A 23,393-nucleotide genomic window follows, 5' to 3' on the forward strand; every position below is an offset into this window, starting at 1 on the left:
CTTGCTTAGTGGTCCGGGGCACACACAGTACACACATATTATATATATACCTGTATATATATATAATGTATATATAGCGTGTATGCGCATACATTTACATACATACATACACACATATGTAAACTTATCACAGGGCAGCAGAGGGTGCTTGAAGAAAAGAATGAGTCACTTCTAAGAAGCCTTCCCTTTCCTAGGCTGAACAATTTCACTGCCTGATCGAGACTCAGGTTCTTAGTTGCTGTCTTCTAGCAAGTCATTGCCTCTTGTGAAAAGTCTGTCCAGGTCTTAAGTTTCTTCACCAATGACTAAAAACTATCTGACTAGATGGTAACAGCCCCCATAACATGAAACTCATTGTGTATTTTCTTGTCCCATCTAACACACAGCTACTATGCTTCTTAGTTACAAACACTGACTAATATTTATGGAGGAAGTAAAATAAAACCTCAAATATTTATACTTAATTTAGTCACTTGCTAGAGCAGAATGTTTAGCCTCAGACCAGCTGCACTGTCCCCAAATAAAAGCTTTTAAGCAAAACACAGGAAAGACAACTAAGGAGCTATTTTGTTTGGAAATAACCATGGTTTTCCAGGGCACCTCTCTGTACGGAATCACCGCACCCTCTCGTACATTTATATAGGGGCCTCTGAAGACACCACGGTCTGAAGCGCAGCAAGTGTCAGAGTGACGACCTAACACACTCCTCAGGACAAACTCCACAGCTGGTCAGGTTCCTATGCCATTTACAGAACATCTCAGTATTTGCATACAGCACTCTTACAATTACCTATAGATCCCAATACCCAAATCACTATAAGTCTATGCACTGGTTTCTATTAATACCATTGCTGATTCCCTATTTCAATCCACTAGTAAAACCACCAGCATCAGCAGGCCAGGGGCTTAAGTGGCTGACGAGGAGGTAGTCAAGGGCTAAGACTAGTTAGTCTATGTTTAACTTTAAGCTCTACCAAACTAATATGCCAGGTTAGGCTATGAAACTAATTGCTCCGAACCTCCGTTCTCTCAGCTCTAAGGTCTTTGTGAAGATAGGCTCTCTCTCTCTCATGTACTCAACATAACGCAGCACACACAAGGGATCAGGAAATGCCACAACCAAGGAGAGCATGCTGGGAAATGAGTGGCACAGCTAACAGGAAGAACTGTATTCAGTGTGCCTAAATGCATGCATGCATGTGTGTATGTATGTATGTGTGTGTATGCATGTGTGTGTATGTATGTATTTATGTGTGTGTACGTGTGTATGCATGCACGTATACAGACACACACATATCAGGTACATTTTCAGGTAATATTCCCAGGCAGCCTGGGAAAGGTCAAGTGCTGACCTATTTTTACACAGTAAGGGGAAGAGAAAGACTCCAACGCAAAGCCTGGCATGGAATGGCAAGAGATCCCAGAGAGACGGTCTAATGCCAGATCTAATGCGCTAGCCACACAATGCTGGCTGTTTAGAATGGCTGGAAGGCCAGTGTTTGGGAGAAAAAGCATGGTCTTCTCTCCACAAACCAGTTATGGGGGTGACAGCAACACTCGCGTCCTAAGGCCAAGGCAGGCTACGCACATCTGGTTCCACACTTCAGTTTTAAGTTACACCACTGACTGCTCTCTGAGGCAAGCTCAAAAACTGGAATACATGAGAATCTAAACTACCTTCTAATCTTGATACTACATCCCATATTACTACATACAATGATAGACACAACAGCCTAACATAAGCCACCCTGGCACCGAGCTCATTCAGCAAGCATCACTCCTGCCCCAGAGTCCTCGAGAGGCATTTGGTGACAAATATGCATCAGGTCTTTTCTTTTGGGGAGAACTCCCTGCCCTTGATTTTATTTACTTAATTAAGTTTGTCTGTATTTTTGAGACAGGACTTCTCTAGCAGCCCTGGCTGGCCTTGAACTCAGAGCTCGCCAGCCTCTGCCTCCCAGGTGCTGGGGTCAAAGGTGGTAAATGTTAACATTTAAAACTCTCTCTTTTTGAGGACTTTAAAAATTGATCTTTATTTTTATTCCCAATTTAATGCCTTTTCTTTTTAATACTGCATTCTATTTTTGGCAACTGCTTGTATTTATTTATGGACACATTTCGTATACATTTTGTCTCTAATCACGGAGCCCCACGGAGAAACCCGAATCAGTTGTCTTCATGCCAGCACCTTGCTTGTCTGCACAACTTGATTAAAAAAATTCCTATTTCAATTATAATCCTCAGTTTTTCCTCTGTGCACCTGCCAGGTAATTTCTCATTTCATTTACCTTTTCATTGGCATGTGTATATTACAGGCATTTACATCAGTACTTCCTTAATTTAATATAGGAAGAGTTCAAAAGGATGAAGTTGCGTGTTAATTGATGTGCAGGTAATTGATCTCAGTTTTATCTAACCCATCTTTCCATGAAAGCTGTAAACTTCTAATCAAGAACCAGCATAAAACAATGGGTGCTTTTAAATTCAATTGCATTTCTAAGAAGTGTTAAAGTCATGGCTAGTTTAAGAAGTGTGGAGAAGCAGAGAACATCTCAAGGTCAAAAAGTGGGCAACCGGATCCGAGTTATGCCTAACGGTATGTACATTCGTACATCGCTTCCTCTCTTCAGACTGACCAGTTCCTACAGCACAGACTACGGGGCCTGTTTAATATGCAGCCGATATAAAGAAAATGGAGGCCTGCTCTTTCTTTTACAACTGAAAACCAGAACAGAATTACTAGCTTTAACTAAGGAATTAGCAGCATAGTCTAGAAAACAGCGGTGTTTTCCTCCCAGACACTGCCTAACATTATCACAGGTGCAAACCGAGACCGAAGGGAGTTCAAAAAGCTCGAAATTCACACAGAATCAACAGAATTCGGATTTACAGACTGCTTAGGAAACAATGATTAAGAAATATTAATTCTCTACTGCCTATTTTAATTTTCTTTGATGGAAATATTTTTGAAATGTTTTATGGATCATGATCTTATTATGTAAAGATACTTATGTACATTTCTAAGGAACTGACAAACACCAGATACGGTTGAGGAGACAAAGAAAATTAAATTTCCTGGCTTCAGGGTAAGTATGAAATTCCCTGCTGGATAATTCTGATGTCACAGTTTTGTTGTCATTTGTTTCCCACTTCCCTGAATTAAAAGCAAAGAATCCTCAGAGGTTAAAAGCACTGGCTGCTCTTCCAGAGGGTCTGAGTTCAATTCCCAGCAACCACACGGTGGCTCACAACCACCTATGATGGGGTCTGATGCCCTCTTCTGCCATGCAAGCAAGCACACAAGTAGAGCACTCAAGGAAAAAAAAAAAAAAGCAAAGAGTCAGATATGTCTGCCTGCAACTGCTCAGAGTTCTAGCTCACAGTTTAGTAAGGGCGATAATTTTAGCAGTGTAGTGGGAAGTCTATGTTATGCATAAAGATTACTGAATTCTTTCAAAACACTTTTCCATTCTCACAATAATCCCTCACAGCTTAAATGTGATATATGAAAAAATTACTTACAAATTTATGAACTCCTTGACATTTAAATAAATGAGTAAAAATAACACAACTAGGTAATTTATCTTTAAAATACTTCTTAAGAATTCTGAGCATTTGTCTTCTCTATTAAAACCCGAGCTTCAGATTATATATTAACTTAAACATATTAAAAATAAACACCCAGAAAACTTAGAACAGGGGAGGCTTTGATTTCGCAAGAGTCATCTCCCTCCACTCCAATCCATAAGCATCCCTCCCTCCCCTACCATTCTCCATCCCCAGTTCTGCATGGAGAATACAAACTGCAGCTTTGGAGGCTGCAAAGGTCTCCCAAGGAAGACAGAGATGGAGGGCACTGGGACATAGAGTACCTTGTTTAAGAGCACCTTCTCCAGCTCGGATGAAAGAAATTTCGTTAGAATCAACCATGTGGTGCGCACCATCTTGCAGAACAAATCGTAGCCCAGAAAGCTTGTGACCGGAAAGAGGACCCTTTTCGCAGGCATCCAAAAACCCCTAACAACGAATGAATACAAACTGCAATGAGATTTCACTTGCAGAGCACGCCCCAAATTCCAGAACAGGTCAGAAATGTAATGTTATTAAGATGTATGCTGTCTTACACCTCTCAAAAAATGTTCTGAGTAAGCTGGGCATTAAATGAACAATCCTGTGAGACAGGACAGTGCATGAAGGTGTGCGGGGGGGGGGGGGCTGGAAAAGGGAGCCAAGGGCACCCACCAGCCCTGCCCATAACCTCAGCTTCAGGAGTTACTTAATGCTTACACTCCTCCCAGAGGCAGCAGGGCCTTAGGTCCCCAACCCGACCCAAACACACGTGTAAGCAGCGGCTGTGGCTTGAGCCTGTTCCAGACCCATCACTACTCGGCTGGAATGACAGATCACACCAGAAAAATCGCCGCGTAAGGTTGCATGATGTTGTTAAGAAATAAATTAAAGGGGATTTCCGTTTTCCAAAGGCAACTCCCCTTTTAAAAGATAGCTTCATTAAGGTACAATTTACATACAACGAACTGCGTATGTTTAAAGAGTACAGGCACCTAAACACTTCCGAACTCCTCCAGTTCCGGCACACAGTACACACTCAGCGGGTCACTTCTGACATTTCAGAACTGTAAACTATGTATGCTGAAAAATATGTAAATTCTTCTAAGTTCTTCTTCTCTTCTGTGAATTTTGGAGACACCTGGTATTTAGAACTGTTTGAATGGCAAAGGATAATCTTAAAATAAGAGCGAAATGCATTACCAACATCAACAAAAAAATGCTGTGACCACTGAAGCCAAAATTATAACCTGCTGTCTACAAAATAAACAATTGTTTAGAGCGCACAAGCAAGTAACGGAGAAAGGGAGGCCCTGGCGCTCCATGAGGGCGCACAGCTCTCTGCAGATCCACACGGACAACCGTATTTGGCCTCAGTATTTTTGAAAGGTGCAGGTAAATCGTTTACTCCCAGTTTAACTAGTTCTGCTTGGATGGAGTGGCCACACACCTTTAACCAAAGCACTCAGGAAGCAGAGGCAAGTATTTGAATTCCAAGCCTGTCTGGGCTAAGTACAGACGACCTGTCTCAAAACAAACAAAGTAGCTCTTCCTTTACCAAGAGCACATTGAGCAGCAGCAAAAAACGCAGTAGGGGAGAAGGCAGGTGCCAGAGTCTTAGCAGACAAGCATTCCCACACCAGCACACACAGAACAATCAGAAGCCCCTAAGACTACGACACACTGTAGTGACCGAGTATAATCAAGGCAGTAGCAGCAATTCGTGACAAGCGATTATACACCAGCCTGTCCACAGCCTGTGTCCTCAGCCCCTGAACTGGAGGGTGGAAGATGGAGGGCCTAATGGCCCATAAGGAAGGATTGTTAACTGAAAGGACAAGGGGTATGATCTAACACCAAATAACCCGCCTTCAAACACAGACAGACACTACAGAGCTTTGCTACATCACCTTCTCAACGGCGGGCACAAACTGCTTGGGCACGTTGGCCCCGAAGGTCTCGTCGGAAAACTCCAGCTTAGTGTACTCCTCTGGGGCCAGGGGCTCCAGCACACCGATCACCTTCCCAAACTGGCCAGCACCGCCGGACTGCTTTTTGTGTGTGAAATCAAACCTGCAGGTGATGCAGGGAATAAAACAGAGTGTTAGTGATCAGTAAGATGAAATAAACGCCACTAATTTACACAAAAATCCACATTTCATATCTTTTTTTTAAACTTTTTTCTTTGACTATGATGGCCGTACTAAGAAATTTATTATAGAAGTGATTTAGAAGAAATTCTTCATTTCTGTTCTTACTCAGGGGTGAACGAGGGGCATATCACCTAAGCACTCATGTATTAGCAATCCACAGCTTCTAATACCCTACATCTGGCTCTGGACTGCTGCCCTTCCGTGTCACACAATGTAGTAAACAAGTACGGTTACCTGAAAATAAGAACTCGGATGACCACAGTTCATTTATTTAGGCAGTTTCTGCTGGATTTTACTACTTGGTATTATCTACAGAGGTGATTTAAAGGGAGTATCAGATGTAATAATTAAGACCTGAAAATGATTAATACAAATGACGATGAAGAGCATAACAACAGCTTCCAAATGAACTTAGTCCGAGTTTCCATCAGGCCAATGGATGGAATGAGTATTTTACATGAATCTCAAGCATGGAGACACAGCGCATAGGTGGCTGCTTCTTAGGACACATGGAGACGCCCTTCACAGGAGGCTACTTCTTAGGGAAAACATCTCGTGTCTATAACTGTTTGCCAGGCACTTCTTTCTTTAGCTGCTTCTCTTCAACCTGAGACTTTCCGGGGACAATCACTTTCAAAAGTAGGGAAGCCATCTACAGGTGAACCGACAGAGTAGTGGACGAGCCTGTAAGCAGCTCGGAAGAAGCAAATGTGAATAATGGCAGGAGAGGTGTGTCTGGACGGGCAGACTTCCTGAAGAGCCTAAGTGTGCGTGTGTCTGACTAACTGCCTTCTAACAACTTCCAGTGGCCAAGAGCTTCAGGATGGGCTGGGAAACCCCAGAGAGTGAGAACTTAATTTCCCTGAGAGGGAAAAACATCTCTAAGCAGCAAGAGAAGGGAAGCAGAGGGCAAAACCCTCACAAAGTCACCAGAGAAATCCAGTGGAAGGTTTCCAAGTGCGGAAACGGAGGTCCTGCCAGGTAAGTACTCAAAGTTCTCCGAGGACGGGGCATTTTGTTCTCAGTCTAACAACAACAGCTCCCTACAGCGGGGAAGAGAGCTTGCTGTCAATTCTGATGCCCTGAGACCGCACGGTGGAAGCAGAGGCCCAGGTCCCACAAGGTGTCCTCTCTGTCCACATTCTGGCCACAGCACACACGTACCCCTACACCCATACCAAACAAAATAAAGTATGCAGATTTTTAATGAGGAAATAGTCTGTATCTGTGCTATAGAAATTAACTATGGTGAAATCTAATCACAGCTATTTAAACCAACTTGAAAATTCATCAACTTAACAATTCAAGTACACAAGCCCTTGAGGCAGTGACCATAAGACCACACAGGACAGACACAGGGCACTCCAGACTGCTGAGTCCTTCGGGCACCAACATCCAAAGAATCAGCTCATATCCACGTAATTCTATACTTTTAGGGACAATGTAACTTAGGAATGAGAGGAAGCCAAGAGACAGAATGTAAGGGCCAGGTTTGTGTCAATCCTTGGTGTGCACTAAACCCAGAAAGCATTACAGTTTCCGGCCATCATTTTAAAGGTTCAGGACCTGAGGGTCAGAGAGGTCAGAGAGGCTAAGTAACTGGATAAACCTAGCTGCTCCCTGCCACCAAAACCAGGACTGGCAACGTTTTCCTAGAATGCTAGTAAGAAAATATAAACTAACTAGACCCTGACTGATGGGTCACCAGTCAGACTGCATAAAAACAGATTTTACAGTAATCAGTTAAAAGGACACTGGCTGGCTACCATGCTGAACACCAAAGAATCACTAGCCTAGAGTCACACTGCTGGCAGCCCGGGAGAGGCAGCCTTACCAAACTACCATGTCATATCAAACATAATGTTAATGAGAACCGTGTGTGTGTGTGTGTGTGTGTGTTTTCTTGTTTATCTCTAATTCATATATTCAATTTTACTTTATTTTTTATTTATTGAGGGTCTCAATATGTTGCCTCGGGCAGTCTGGAACTCTTAAGAGATTCCCTGCCTCTACCTTCCAAGTGCTTGGATTAAAAGCACGAGCCACTAAGCCTGTCCATTTTGAATTTATATTCATACCCAAGTTACAAGCCACAGTAATTTTTGCCTTGTTTAATGCTTACATTGTAATGTAAAATCAACAGCGTAAATTACCTGGCCCTGGAGACTCATGATAACTGTCGTTCTCTTGAAGACAGTCTGCACATTATTCAAGTCTGAGTAGGATGGACTGAACATTGACCACTGGTGGAATTACAGTAGGTAACTGAGACTTCAGAGACCCTACTGGGGCTGGAGAGAAGGGCCAGCAATTGAGAGCACTTGCTGCTCTTGCAGAGGATCTGGGCTCAGATCTCAGCAACACCATGGCAGCCCATAACCATCCCTAATTCCAGTTCCAGGGGATCTGGAAGCTTTTCCTGATCTCCTTGGGCACCAGGCACACACCCGGTACACATACACAGTGTGTAGGCAAAACACTAAGAAGCCTTTCGGAAAAAGGCACGGGTATGGGAATGATATTCTCGCAGTTCAGCTTGTTCAACATCTAAACAAAAGCAAATTTCCCCTTTAAGGTAATAATTATAATTTTAAGAGAACCTAAGTTGATATGAATATTTTAAGTACCTTCATGACATAATCTATGTCAGTTATTAGCAGCACAGTCTGACTCCCCAAAAGCTGACTTCGGAAGCCCACACTGTAGCCCTGACTACTCTGAGTAGAAGTCCACAGTAATTACAGGAGACGCAGCTAGAAGCTTATGAAACTTGATACTGCAGGCTCTGCAGAGTGCCTTCTGACTCACTAACTACACAGCCACTCTTTCCTGGACACTAGCCAAGGAGCACTTACCTCAACACACGCATGCACACACACACACAACCCCTAAAGGGCTAGTTCACACATGAATGACTTATTCAAAGGAAAATTCAATTTCAAGAGAAAAAAATATCTTATTATCCTCTAGTTACTTCATACTGGAAGTAACAGGATGGGGCGAGAAATGCTATATTGCTTATTATTTCTTAAAAACCCACCTAGTCCAAAAAAGTGCTCACTTACAGGAAACTTCAGTAGCAGGAAACTTCAGTAGCACACACAGCACAATCCCCTTCTTAGAGCGTCACAGCATACATAGCAGTCTACCCCAAAATCCTCCAATAGTCTACCTTAAAGAAAAAGGGATGGGGCTGGAGAAATGGTTTACTAGTCAAGCACACACAGTTTGGTTCCCAGCATCCACGACTGCAAAGAACTTCATCTCGGGGGGGGGGGGGGTCTGGTGTGTCTGCACACACGTGTGCACAGACATATATATGCATATAGTAAAAAAATAAATAAATAAAATTTTAAAACAGAGAGCCAGGAGTGGTGGTTCACACCCACTAAGGCTCATATTTCTAAGATCAGGTCTGCGGGTACATTGTAAATTTTCTTCTGATCCCAATTAGTCCCCCGAGTTTACAGCATGTTTTTTTCTGCCTCTCCACTCTGGATCATACTCCAAAGGAAGGAAGCTGAGGTGAGCTGAGGTCTGAGATCGGGAAAATCGGGGCGGATCACACCTGGAGCACTTTGCACCTTGCCCTGTGAGGCCCATGAGAAGGAAAGTGTGTTCCAATCCGTACATGAAACAGCCAGAGGCAGCTGAGAACTCTAGAGGACCCACTGAGGCAAGGCGGGAAGACCCCTCCCTTGCCTCCCGAGTTCTCCCGCACCTGCCCACCTGCCCAGCCTGGAGCCTGCGGGAGCCGGAGGGGATGCCCGGGCTTTTCTCCAGGAGGCTCCCGCCTACCCCGGGGCGGGGCCCGGGCTCCTAGCGGCAGAGCCACAGCCCAAACAGTTTCCTGCGCGAAGGAGGAAGAGGGAAGGAAGGCGCTGAGGATCACACACACCCAGCCCAGCTGCCGGCTTCTCCACCACCCGGTAGACTACGCGGGCCTACGCGGGCCGCTGCACTCAGCATCCGCTGCGAACCCCTTAAACCAGGGCAGCCCGCACTCGCTGGTCCCCAAAGATGGAGATCCCAGCCACCCACTATGCCGCCTCCAGGGCCGCCTCGGTGGCGGAGAACTGCATCAACTACCAGCAGGGGACCCCGCACAAGGTGTTCCAGGTGCAGACCGTCCAGCAGGCCAGCAAGGAGGTGAGTCCCGGGCCCCAACTGGGATCGGTTAGCTCCCCCGCTCCACAGCCGCGGCTCCGCCTCCCAAACTCGCATTCCTACAGGGTCCCTCGGACAAAGCCCCAAACCGTTTGCTTCCACCATCAAGCAGAAAACCCCTGCAGCCAACCCAGCAGACAGATTTTGTACGCACAAAATCTCCCTTTCCCGCGGTGAGACGAGGTCTAGAGAGGAGGTGTTCTAAACAGTCTGGAGGCTGTCTACTGTTTCTCAATCTGCTGGCTGTCTTGGCCAACAGAAGCTCATGGCCTCCAGACAACTCCCTAAACTTTCAAGGCAACTCTTCAGCCCTTTACCCAAAAGGAGACCGTGAGAAACAAGCCCCTTGTAAGAGGACAAAAGCAGTGTGGGCTGCTGCCAGGCTCTGGCCACCCACATCCTGCCTTAGATGATGCGCTGCCCTGGCTGAAGCTGGGTTAAGGTTCGCCCCCCCCCCCAATCGAACACAATTTTAACTGCTCACAGGTTATTTGGGCTGACAAGGCAAAGGGTTTTATTTTTGAAATGGTACTAGATAATTAGGTGTAAACTTCAAGTTTATCTTTTTATTTAAAAGTGAAATATCTAATGTATCTATTCATAGATTTGTTGAAGTAGCATTTGGCAGATCAAGCACAAACAGCACGTACACACACTGGCTCTATCACCTGACAGTGATCTGCCTCTAACCAATTTTGTCACTGGACGGATGCTCTGGTACCCTGGGCTTTACGATAAGCCTTTTCTGAGGTGTATCCTATCGTCTTTGTATCTGTGTACTTGCTGTCTATGCGTCCATCCATCTTCTACACTAATCTAAACTAAATCTGCTGGAAACTGCCAAATTGGATGCTAAACACTTGGCGACAGGGGCCTTTCTCAGGAAGTAAGACTTGGGGGAGCAGGTAGGAGGCACAGTAGTATACACACTGTCAGCACAAACCCATGTGTTGTGCTTGAATGTCCTTCCTCACACCAGCCGCCCTCTCGGCCAGGTGATAATGAGAAGGCCCCAACTGAAAGGATCTGACTTATTATTCATGTCTTCTTCTCTCCACTGCATTTTCCTTAATTTCAGGATATCCCAGGAAGAGGGCACAAGTATCACCTTAAATTTTCTGTGGAGGAAATTATCCAAAAAGTAAGTTAAATGCCCTGTCTAGTAACTACATTTTGATTCGGAATATTCTAGATCATTCTGGCTGCAGGGTTTGATCTTGAGCTTTTACTATTGCCGCTGTGAAATTTCTGCGTAAAACAGCAGCATCTCTGCAGGCAAAGCCATGTGAGACAGCGTGGACTGCCTCGGTTCTTTCTATTGAATTATTTAGAAAGTCAGTTATTTCAGTCCAGATAAATTACCCTTAAGAAGATCACACATTCTGAACAGTCTGAACTTGGGCCTTGTATGATTGAATGTAGTAATTTACTCTCCAGTCATGATTGCTTTTCTACGCCTGCCTTTTAACTGGGTATTCAAATTAAGTCTGCTTAGGAATTCGGGAGCAATAGAATGGCCAACTGTGATTCCACTAATCTTTCAGTAACGGGGCGGGAAAGTTTGAAAATTTTTATGCCTGTCAAATTATTAGGGGAATAAATTTAAAAGAGGGAACTGCAGCTTGCAGCACAGCCATCTTGAAACTGGAAAGTTCGCCCTTTCCAGGAGAACAACTCCAGGAACTCAGGAAATTCCCTGAAAGGCACTGAGCTGCTACTCTACCCCTTCCTTCTGGAGCGGGGAGAGGCTGCCATGCAGGGAAGGAGGCACACTGAGAAGGGACCAGTCCTGTGCTGTGAGGTCAGACTAAAGTGGTACCCACTAACAGCGGATACACGCAGTCTCAGGGCTGGAGCTCCTCACATCTGAGACCTCACAATCGTGAGTGGCCATCACTAAGACTGACCTCTTGTAAACGTTTCTAACAGCAAGTCACAGTGAACTGCACAGCGGAAGTCCTTTACCCGCAGACGGGACAAGGGGCTGCGCCCGAGGTCAACTTCACGTTTGACGGAGAAATCGGCAAGAACCCGGATGAAGAAGATAACACATTTTATCAAAGGCTTATGTCTATGAAGGAACCACTACAAGCACAAAACATTCCAGGTACACACATAAAGCACGGGAAACAGGCCAGAGATGTACTATTACCCATGCTCAAAACTGCTTGATGCTAACTATGTCTAACTATGTTAAAACTGGTTTTTACAAAAATACTTATTTCTAATCTAATTCAGCAATAAAAAAAGAGGATCTGGAATTTTACACATGCATGGCTTAATTTAGTTTTCACTCATATCAGAACACTAGGAAGCATGACGAAGAATTTTGATTTTTAATCTAAAAAGGTTAATATTACATTCACCATGTAAATGTTTCCTCTACCAGACAGCTCTGGAAATGTGTCTCCACAAATGAAGCCAGTTCGCCACTTAGCCTGGGTCGCCTGTGGTTACATTATGTGGCAGAATTCGACTGAAGACACATGGTATAAGATGGCACAGATCCAAACGGTCAAGCAAGTGGTACGTCGTCGCTCCCCCCACAGTATACTGCTACCATACAGATAGCACTTTTGCAAGTTTCTGTTTGTAATCTTTCACGCAAGGCAATCACTTAGTTACTTATGATGTGTTATTCAGACTCTTTTCCAGAGCGAAAGGGTTGTAGCGTTATTAGCATACACTGGACAAAGACTCAGGTATATACTACTCACTTTTAATGAATCGCCCTGTCTTTAATTTGCTTTACAAAGGTCCTGGGAGCCACTTTTTGTAGCATTCACAAATAAAGGGGCACTTCGACACTGTGAAGTTGTGAGTTAAAATTTGGCCATTTCGGGGGGAGGTATTCAGTTCGATACAGAATATCTCCTTTTTTAGCAACCTAAATAGTGTATCTGAACTGCTATTGTCAGCTAACTGCATTTTTCTCTGCTGAATGGTGGTTCCCTGGCTACCATGGTCTTGGAAGCTTGGGGTAGTTCTGGCTGTTCCTTGGCTCGTGCATGATCCTTTTCTGTAATCCCTCCAGTCAGAATGATGACCTCACACCGTATTATGAGCCTTATGCTTCCTAGAGCCTAATACCATGGTCTGTAGAAATGCATCTTCCTAGACCAGAAATACGTATGAATAAATCCTTCAGTTTTCCTTTTGGAGGTTAACTGGGGATATTCAGCTAGCAGCTGATGGGGAACAAGCAGAGTAGTAAGAACAGAAAGACAGTACCCGTGAACAGAGAAAGGGGCTTCCTGCTGCCTCTTTCGGTGTGCAGGCAACAGACTGCGGAAGCGCCCGAGCGCTGTGTCTCAGGGACCCTGGTAGCCGCTCCTGAGACATCATACCGGCCGGAAGGACAGCAGCTACAGCACTAGTGAGAGGCCAGAACTACCCAATACTGCAGCGTTCTGAGAACTAGTGAGATGCTTTCCTCATGTGTCTCACACGCACCAACCTTGGTTACAACATTCCTTTGAAGCTACTGAGCCATCAACCCAGGCCAGGCACAGGCTGCAAAACCACAGTCATGAATTCTCGAGATACGACCAGAAACATACAAGCCTTTTTTTTAATGTGTATTAAAAAAAAAAGCAACCTGTGAGCCTTCACTAAATTATGATTTTAAAAGTGAGAGTGGTGATTCTAGGTCTATATCTGTAAGCACTGTTAGCTGAGCCCCACAAGCAGCTTTGTGCTGCCCATTGGAGTCTCAGTGCGGCCAGGACAAGTTTAAGAAGCCTCAGTCTCACGGGCACAGCACACTTCTGATGATGGTTTTAGCCCACAGATGCAGTTCTGTGTAGCTCACTGCACACATGCTTTTTATTCCCGAAGTAACAGAGTACAGAAGGAAGCGTCACTGTCAAAGCAGATACTCAGGCATCACCTTAATCGGTGTCAATTTTCTAAAGAACGCGGTGTGAGTGGCTCCCTTCCGCGGCATCCCCACTGCCGTCGCTGACACTAAGGGTCCCGAGATAAGAAGCTACGGACAGTAATGCTCTAAATAGCTGCCACGGGTTAGCAAGTGAAGAAACAGAATCACAAGTTTTAGAGTAATAAATACAAAATTGTGATTTTTTAAAATGTGGTTTGAAAGTATTTGTTTATTCATATAAGAAAATAGTTTTCTGTCAGGCTAAGTTAAAGGCAGTTATAAACTTCAAATTCTTTTTCATAAATCAATATTAACTCAGAAATATTAAGGTGTCATTTTGCCACAATATTATTTAAATACTTTTTTTTTTTTTTTGGTCATAGCCAAGAAACGATGACTTCATTGAATTAGACTATACCATTCTACTCCATGACATTGCGTCACAGGTAATCTATGACTCATTTTTATTTGATGCAACTCTGAAAATCAGTAATTCTTCTGTCACTGCACAGTCACCTGTGCCTTTGGACTCCACGTAAAAGTTAATGAAAATTCAAGCAGGCACCAGGCTCTGCAGCAACTGGCCTTGCTGCTGCTGTTCCTGATGAAGGCACTGTAAATATTGCCAACGAAATAGAAACTCAGTTATGTTTTCTAATTTCCTACAGCATCAACTGTCTTTACTTGCAGGAGACCATTCCCTGGCAGATGCAAGTGTTGTGGCACCCACAGTACGGTACCAAAGTCAAGCACAACAGCCGCCTCCCGAAGGACCTGGGAGCGGAGTAAACAAAGCCCCTGTCACCCGGATGAGATGGAAACGCTCCTAATGATGCGGATGGCTGTCCTCACTGGCACCTAGCCTAACACCAAATGAATCCCACGGAGTCTCTCTGTTTGTCTTAGCTACAGCACCGAGCTGCATAGATCCCACAATGCAGAGTATTACTACGTAAAAATGTCTCTCCAACAGTAACAATACTGTGTGCATCCCCGAATAAAAAGTCCGCTTCAGTCTCGTGGAGTCTGACTGCATTGTATACTTACGGCACAGGGGCAGTGATGGTCTCTCTAAAGGCCACTTTGGGCTTTCCTATGATGCAAGGACAGCCATATTCTCTCTCCATTCTCTAAAATGAAGGGGGGGGGGTAACATTGTTTATATTTTATAAAGTAAAAGGAAGAAAAAATACCTTAGCATCATTCAATGAAATACAGAAAAAAAAAACTGAACAGTAAATTTTAAATCATTTTAGTAACTGGCAAGAATCAGATGTGATAGTCTAATAACACAAACTACCTTTACATATCTTACAAAAGTAAATTCCAGTTTTGACTCATTAATTTATACTCAGTACCATTTGCTCTATCTGTCACAATCTACTGTTGATTCATATTAGCACATTCACTGGAAAAACAAATCTTTTATCAAGATATGCTATCCTAACTGCAAAGACATAATCAGGCCACAATCTCCACTAGTGTTAGCTTTTGTTTACATTTTGACCATATTTACACTTGATCTAGGAAGAGGTTTTTTTGTTTTGTTTTGTTTTGTTTTGTTTTAAATCTGTATGGAACTGGCCTCCATGTTTTGTTTTGTTTTCTGTTTTTTTGAGACAGGGTTTCTCTGTGTAACAGCTCTGGCTGTCCTGGAACTCACAGAGATCTGCCTGCCTCTGCCTCCCAAGTGCTGGGATTAAAGGCGTGCGCCACCACCACCCTCCATGCTTTAATTAGTTGATTATTTGTGAGACAGGGCCTCTGTAACTCTGGCTGGAACTCGCTCTGTAGCTCAGGCTGGCACTAACTCAGAGAGAGCCCGGCTTCTCTCTCCGAGTTCTGGGATTAAGGCTACCTTGCCCTGGCCTTCATGTTTATGTATGCGTTTGTGTCTGTATGCATGCGCCACATATGTAGGGGTGCCGGAGGAGGGGACCGGATCCACTGGAGCTGGAGCTGAAGGAGGTTGTGGGCCACTCGGCGTGGGTACTAGCAACCGGGTTCAAGTCCTCTGGAAGCACAGCAAGTGGCTTTAACCACTGAGCCACCTCTCCAGTCCTCATGAAGAGAAGTCCTGGGAGGTAGGCACACAAACAGGCTGTCTCCCCCAAGGCTTACTTTATTTGACCTGATAATCGACCGGGACTGGATGGGGGTCTTAGTACAAATCCCAGAGCCTAGATTCTAGGAATCCGATGTTTAACAAAGACTTGGATAAAAAATGACTCATTTTTAACACAAGAAGGGAAGCCCTGCAGTGTGCCATGCATGGATACAAATCAGAGCTAAGCCTGGAGAAGCAATATCAACTTAGTCAGTACTTTGAGCAGCAGTTGGCTTTTTATCTTGATGACCTTGTGTTCCTATTAATCTTCCTGCCTCACCTTGCAGAGGTGTGATTACGGGATGAAGGCCACTCTGCCAGGCCAAGGCACACTTAGTAACAAAGGCAACTATACAGGGCTGCTCTGTGAACCATACCTGAGCATAGATTTCCAGGTGTAATTCTCCCATTCCAGACACAATTGTCTCCTTGCTCTCAGCGTCAAAACGGACTTTAAATGTGGGGTCCTCCCGAGTAAACCTGCCAATGCCTTTTGAAAACTTTTCCAGATCATTCTTTAAAAGAGGAAGAAAAATCATTATAGGATTAAGCATGAAAAACAACTGTATTTTTTTGAGATGTTACTGAATAAATCCATATACACTGGTAACTAAGAAATAAAGAGGGTCTATATCTAGTTCCACCCCGATCTTTTCGGAAATAACCATGGCTACCACAGCCATGGGCCCAGCCGGCTGAACAGGATTTTCTCTTCATACCAAAACAGAAAACAAGGGTCTAAGATTTAGCTTTCACTTCCCATCACACTGCCAAACTATCCATATTGTGGGAACTGCCCGAGTGAAGGAAGCGCTGGACACTTTTGCAGATCCACTATGTAATATAGTCAGCATGTTTACCAAGAGTCTTCCGTAGAATCAAGAGCATTAACTACTCTGTGAAGAAGACGGACAGCAAAGGAAATAGCACATCATGATGTTTCTGTTTCCAAACAACCTCCTCGGTCATCTGATATACCTTTGTACTTTGATGTAATTCCACACAGTGAGCAGGCTAAGATGCCCATTTCCCTCAACTCCAGATAGGGTGCATCCTATGAGCTGTCAGAGTAGGCTCAACACAACCCAAGGATCTTTCCAGGTGGAAAAAAGCAGACAGGAGAGGAAAGCCATGCTGGTGAGAGAAAGATAGGAGAGAAACAGGAACAAGACCCAACCCACTGCTACCAGCTCTAAGCATGGTGGGGGAGGGAAGGGAACACTGGAGAGATGGCTCAGGGGTAAGAGAACTTCCTGCCCTTCTAGAGGGCCAGAGTTCAGTTTCCAGCACCCATGTCAGGGGCTCACAACCTCCTACAACTCGAGCTTCAGTGGATCGAATGCCATTGACCTCTGCACGCATACATCCACACATAAATACATTCGATCTAAAGATGATAGAGAGGGCCATAAGTCAGAAACAGTGCGCAGCCTCCAGAAGCTCGGAGCGACCCTGAGGAGGAAAGGAAATGGAAACCCCAATCATACACCCATAGGAGCCCAGTTCTCCCCACAAACGTGAGCAAGCAAGGAAAAAGGTTTTGCCTCGAGCATCCAGAAAAGAATACAACCCTGAGCTGGAGCTCAGAGGGGAGAGCATTTGCTTCACAGTTGGAGTTGAGTCCGAATCCCCAGAACCCATGTACCACTGGATCTGGTAGCACAATCCCGGAACTCCCGTGGCCAGATGAGTGGCAGAGACACGAGACTCACTGGACAGAAGGTAGCTGGTCAGCTAGCCTGGTACACACAAGGGTGAACAACAGAGAGACTCTCAAAATAGACGAGAGGTGATGGTCAACACACGGGATTGTCCCTTAACCTTCACGAACACATGCCTGCACTCACACTGAAAAGGATGGACACACACACACACACACACAAACACACAAACATATCCCTGCTTGATTAATTTAAACTGTAATGAATCATCAGTTTCTAACCTACAGAACTATAAAATAAATACACTGATGTAGTTTTACATTACTAAGTTTTTGGAAATTTCTAATGGTAGCAATAAAAAATGAATATGTCCTGTATGAGACAGGTACATTAGCATGCTGTATTAGCAGCACCATTGATCACACACTTGGAGCTGTTAACACCTACTGTGTGTGTTATCTCAGATTTAACTGCAATGTAAGTTTGTAGACAAAGGGTAGGTAACTTGCTCGAGGTCACACAGGTAACACAAACACACACGAGGGCATCAGTTTCTACGATGGTGCACTCAGTTAACTCTTGACTTTTCTCGCATTAGCCATGCTCCCATTCAGCAGAAGCTCAGTCCTGCTCACTATCAGAACTCAAGGCCTTACAAGTGAGAGGGACTTGGGACTTCATCGGGTGACTGGAACAAATTTACATGTGAGAAGACACTTTTAAATGTTTTCACCCAATTTCCTTCTGTTATTGTGAGTTATTAACCGTGAGCTCTGAGTGTGGGACTGGAAGGTACAAAGACACCTTTCATTCCTAACCTCGCTAGCAGCCTTAATAAAGAACTTGAAACAGAGCTCTCTTTCAGAGATGTAAGATGCAAGGGTTAGGCCCCACGAGATCTGAGAAGATGGACTCTTTCCATGACTTTCACTCCCTTGACTTTCTCCTTTCTATATCGGAAACAATTTCAAAACAGTTTCTCAAAAGAGACAAAATAGCAGACATTAATAATATATCCTACAGGACACATTTACCCAAATATGCAAATGACAGTTCTCAGATAGCAAGAAGTCTTAAAATGTTCACTCAATACATGAATGAATTCACTCCAACAAGGCAACTTAGGAACTAAGCAACTATGGCTCAGGATTGAACTAATTCCAATAGAGAACAATATAAACACAAGGCATTCAAGCAATTCTGGCTTTGTAGAAGGCCAAATGATATCAAACCTAATATATAACTGTAAAAACAGCACATAAACTTAAAACCCTTAATATGAAATTATAGGTGGTTTCAAAAAGTTACCTTATTAGCTTGTGATATTATAATCAGACATCTCAAAACAAAACAGAATCCAGAAATATATGACAGCCCACTAAGTAGTGACAATGAAGTGTCATTGCAACTTGAGACAAACGCCGTCTTCTCCCCGTTTCAGTAACCTAAGACTCTAAGAAGGTAGACTTGCCATTCAGAAGTCAATGCCATGGTTAAGAGTTAAAAAGTCTCTCCACCATTAAATGCCATCTAGTCCTGCAACTGCACTGAGGACTTATCAGGACGGATGAGTACATGAAAAGGCCGATCTCGGTACCAACAGAAGGAGCAGAAAGCAGCTCAGTGCTGCTTCCCACAAGACGCCATGTCAACAAGGAGAATGACGGGAGAAAGCTCACGTTCAGAGAGATCTGTCAGAGCTCAGACGCCTACCTTGTTAGAAGGCTTCATTGCTACTGAGATGACAGGCTCCGGAACGTGAATTGATTCCTAAAAAAAAAACATTTTTAAGAAAACATAAAATAATTAAAAGATAGTTTTCTGACTCAGCAATTGGCTACTCCATTAACAGAACAAAGGGCAGTCACTAGCCAACACCTCAGACTGGACATTACGGGTCTTAGTCTGTTTTGTATTAAATCAAGTAAGAATGTAACATTAATAAACAAAGATGTATACTTACAAGAACTCCTACCTCCCCAAATAATTTATGGACTTTATTGACCTAACTATTGAACATAATCACGACAATGAGGTTGAATAAATGGCGGCATATGGAGTTCTTTTCTTTCTGTGGGCGTATATATTCTTATTGCCTCTTCTACATTCCTGGTGTAGTCTTCTGATAAGTTATGGTTTATTCATAATGAGGGAAACAGAAGGGGCTTCAGTCTTTATATACACGTCTTATTTGATCAACGACAGGTCGAAGAAGGAGAAACTATTCTCATTTCATAAGTCAAGTTACTAAAGACTAGAAAGGAACAGGAAATAACTTGGCCAAGGACCAGGTAGGGAGAATTGGGCAGAAGTGAGGTTAACCAAGACCCTTCCCTCCAGTGTCTAAGAGGACAATTCCCACAACAAGCAGCCACTTCATAGTACAATGGTAAGATTTATTTATGCACACAAGTGTTTGGTCTGTGTGTACATATGAGCACCAAGTCTGTGCAAGAGCCCGGGAAGGACAGAAGAGCGTACTGGGTCCCCTGCAACTGGAGCTAAGTAGCTGTGAGTTACCATATGGGTGCTGGGAACCCAACCTGGCTCCTCTGTAAGAGCAGATGGATGCTTAGCCACTAAGTCACCTCTCCAGCTCATGACAAGCACTTACACGAGGCCTAATCTAAAAGATAAAATGTCCTTATTGAGAGCTTAAAATTGCAGATTTATGGGTTTTGAGTAGTCTTATAATAATCTGTTAAACTCAGAGAATAATTTGTTGTTGTTGTTTTGTTTTGTTTTTCTTCAAGACAGGGTTTTTCTGTAACAGCCCTGGCTGTCCTGAAACTCACTCTGTAGACCAGGCTGGCCTCGAACTCACAGAGATCCATCTGTCTCTGCCTCCCGAGTGCTGGGATTAAAGGTGTGTACCGCCACCACCTGGCACTAAGATACCCCCAAGCACAGACACCTTGTTATCCCCAAGTCTATTCTAAACATTATAGTCTGGCCTTACAGTTTTCTAGGTTACTGGAAGAGGTCACTCCCGGTCCCTGGTTTGGTAAGCAGTGCTCCACTGGGAGCAGCCTGACAACAACAAGAATTAAAGTGGCACCCAGAGTGGGTAGCAGACCAGAGCGGAAGAGCTGGAGCTACATGCTCCAAGTTTTATCTAGCAGAAATTTTCCTCCACATTAAAATCTTGGAAGATTGTGGAATGTTTTTACTAAGAAAAACCAGGTAAGTGAGCCCGCACATAGCACTTATCTAGCAGACATTCAGAGAGCGATCGCCAACAAAGGCCATGAGGGACAGTTAGTGCAAACCTTTGCAGCTGCTTTGCTGCATATAAAATACACTACATATAAAATACACTACATATAAAATACACTACAAATAAAATGGACGCCTAAAATTCCAACGACGAGAAGCTTTGCGGTTCCGGGCTCACCATAGAAAGGCCGCTGTTGTCTTTGTTGGTGAATGTGTCTCCGCTTGCACAGTCGATGCCAAACAATGCACAAATGTCTCCAGCATACACTTCTTCAACATCCTAAATAAAGACAATGCAATTTATACTTGCACATAAAATAAACCAAGGAAGAGCATGAAGCAACTGCGCTGTAAACATCCTACACATAAGCAATACAGAGATTCTTCCTGAATTCTACCAAGAATGAGCAAATCCAACACCAGCAATCACTCATGCCAAGGCACGCCTTCAACAGTCTTTAAGACAAGCTTTTACACTCAGTGGAAAATCCCAGAGCTACGGCTTCTCTGACTGGTCTGTTTTAAAGCTGGGGTGCGCTCTGCTGCCTCAGGGCAGTGAGACCCTGCAGGACATACACGCAAGGAAGACTGCAAAGGAGGGAGACTACAAAGGAAGTTTGGTAAACAAAGGTAGAAGAATGGAAGCCACGGGACTAAAAATATCTTTAATGGCTCACAGATGCAAGCATCACGAAAACACAGGAAAGCTAGGACAAAGCACCACTGCCTCCAAGCTTCCGAGTTATTGTCCTTCCTCCTTCCCTGCTCACAGTTCATTCATAATAGCTGTGGGGTGAGTGGCTTTCTTTGATGACACATATTTGCCTGAAGCTGGCAAGAAATGTCGGTGACAATTACTAACCCTGGAGCCTGCCCCTCGCTGCCTATTGTGCAAAGCTGCCAAGTTTTTATCGTCCCAGAGAGAAGAGGCAGGTCTTCTAAAACCTTCCCGTTTTTACTTAAACCAATAAGCTGAGAACACAGAGCCAGACTAGAGAGAGGCGTGGCTTCAGCACCCAGCATAAGCTCCCAGGCCTATCTATAAGGACGACAAAAGGCAAATATAAGCCAAGGACCCAGACCTGAGAAATTACAGATCTTCGGGGAGATTCTGGGAGCAACATGGCCCTGCAAGAGTTTGCAGTATGGATCCAGGCCGGCTTGGGATTCTGCCTTCGGTTCCTGAATGCACATACCCTCACTGCCAGCACATCCCACGTCGGATGGAGGTACAGGTCCCCATACTACACAGTACCCTCACTCACGCTACCTTACTTCAGAAAGGAACGTCATCAAACCACGTGGAAAACTGTGAATTTACTATTTGTTTATCCCTAGGAACCACTTTTCTAAACGCTTCTCATGCTTCTCCTCTCTCCCAACAGGCTCCCCTTATGTGTTTCGGGCTGGCCTTGTGATTCTGTCGTCGCTTCCCGAACACAGCCGGCATCTTTGCAGCTCCCGAGGACAGAGCCTGCGCTGAATCCCAGAGTCTCTTTTCCTGAACCAGGGCCTCTGAGGAAGGAGACTAGCTTCTAGAGGAATAAACCAAGCCCTTACCACCTGCCAACCACTTCACCTTCAGCAGGGTGCTAGATTAGTCAGAGGAACCAAGGAAAGCATAGCCTGCGGGCCGAAAGCAGCGGGCCCCGGTGGTATACTTGCCTCCATCATGTCGGCGTGCATGCGCACTAGCCTCTGCACGCGCACCTTCTTTCCCGTCCTCGTGTTGTAGATGGTGTTGCCCTTTTTCAGTTCACCTTGATAATTGCGGACATACGTTAGCTGTCCGAAGCGGCCGGCCTAGACATCAAGAGTGCATTTTAGAAGAACCAAAGAAATGTCAGAAAAAGAAAAGAATCAAAACAAATTCCAGTTACATAAACAATGAAGAGACAAAACCAGAAAGTAAAAGTATATGTCAGGAAAATATATACAAACAAAGTATCCAAGTTAAAAAAGGAAACCCATTTTACTACAAATTTTAAGTAGCCAATTGCTTTTAAAAATTCAAATTTGTTAGCAAAAGTTTATATCAATAAGTAAAACACCTTGACCTTAACAATAAAAGGATAAAAGATATTTACATTTACAAAATAAGAAATACAGAGTCAAAGAAATGGCTCCGTGGCACCTGTTGCTTCTCCAAGTTCAGTTCCCAGCACCCACATCACGCAGCTCCCAGCGCCTGTAACTCCAGCTCCATGGCAACTGGTTCCCTCTTCTGGCCTCCGTGAGCACCTCCACTCATACGCATACACCCGCACACACAAACACTAACCAAAAACAAATCTTACACAAAATAGAACTGTACTATAAATGTAGAGAAAGCAGCTATTTCCTCCACATCCCTGTCGGGAGAGACCCAGGAAACTAACACATCTTCCAAGACTCAGAGCTCAGAGAGGCCTATGGTTCACGAGCGCCCCCCAGTGGTTTGGAGCAGACAGTTTCTGGGGAAGAGCATCCAGATGCTTTGGTGCAGCAGCCTGTCTGCCAGCTGGGCAGAGATTCCAGGGACATGGCTTTCATGAGGCATCACCACTGGGCGGTGTTTTCGGTGCTGCAGAAGTCTAGGGGCAACCCATGCTCCTCTGGCTGCCCCGGTAAACTCACTGGCTCACCTCATTAGGAGGACGAAT

The 23,393-nt window shown here is 44.3% G+C and overlaps 2 protein-coding genes across 2 annotated transcripts in view; one reads left to right on the forward strand and one right to left on the reverse strand.

The window, feature by feature from the left end:
* Gfm1 (G elongation factor mitochondrial 1) overlaps positions 1–23,393 on the reverse strand; it is a 42,360-nt gene that overhangs the window by 1,959 nt on the left and 17,008 nt on the right. Inside the window, exons 9-15 of the mRNA XM_087899463.1 lie at positions 22,417–22,554; positions 20,930–21,031; positions 19,249–19,305; positions 16,252–16,389; positions 14,815–14,897; positions 5,478–5,640; positions 3,873–4,017 (exon numbers count right to left, since the gene is read on the reverse strand). Of these exons, the coding sequence (XP_087755589.1) occupies positions 3,873–4,017; positions 5,478–5,640; positions 14,815–14,897; positions 16,252–16,389; positions 19,249–19,305; positions 20,930–21,031; positions 22,417–22,554 (826 nt within the window). The remainder of the gene's footprint in view (positions 1–3,872; positions 4,018–5,477; positions 5,641–14,814; positions 14,898–16,251; positions 16,390–19,248; positions 19,306–20,929; positions 21,032–22,416; positions 22,555–23,393) is intronic.
* On the forward strand, positions 9,542–14,786 carry Lxn (latexin). The gene is made up of 6 exons (XM_048424483.3): positions 9,542–9,869; positions 10,966–11,028; positions 11,817–11,994; positions 12,277–12,413; positions 14,151–14,213; positions 14,458–14,786. Exons 1-6 carry the CDS (start codon positions 9,741–9,743, stop codon positions 14,554–14,556), a joined length of 669 nt encoding a protein of 222 aa, XP_048280440.2. The 5' UTR covers positions 9,542–9,740; the 3' UTR covers positions 14,557–14,786.

The sequence above is a fragment of the Myodes glareolus genome, chromosome 20 (assembly GCF_982192425.1).
Source record: "Myodes glareolus chromosome 20, mMyoGla1.1, whole genome shotgun sequence".
Taxonomy (NCBI): Eukaryota; Metazoa; Chordata; class Mammalia; order Rodentia; family Cricetidae; genus Myodes; species Myodes glareolus.

Bases quoted from the DNA above. Each gene is read 5' to 3' on its own strand.
- Lxn (XM_048424483.3), top strand. From the start codon at position 9,741: ATGGAGATCCCAGCCACCCACTATGCCGCCTCCAGGGCCGCCTCGGTG. The intron at 11,029-11,816 runs GTAAGTTAAATG...CGTTTCTAACAG, and splicing joins TGGAGGAAATTATCCAAAAA to CAAGTCACAGTGAACTGCAC. The intron at 11,995-12,276 runs GTACACACATAA...TTCCTCTACCAG, and splicing joins ACAAGCACAAAACATTCCAG to ACAGCTCTGGAAATGTGTCT.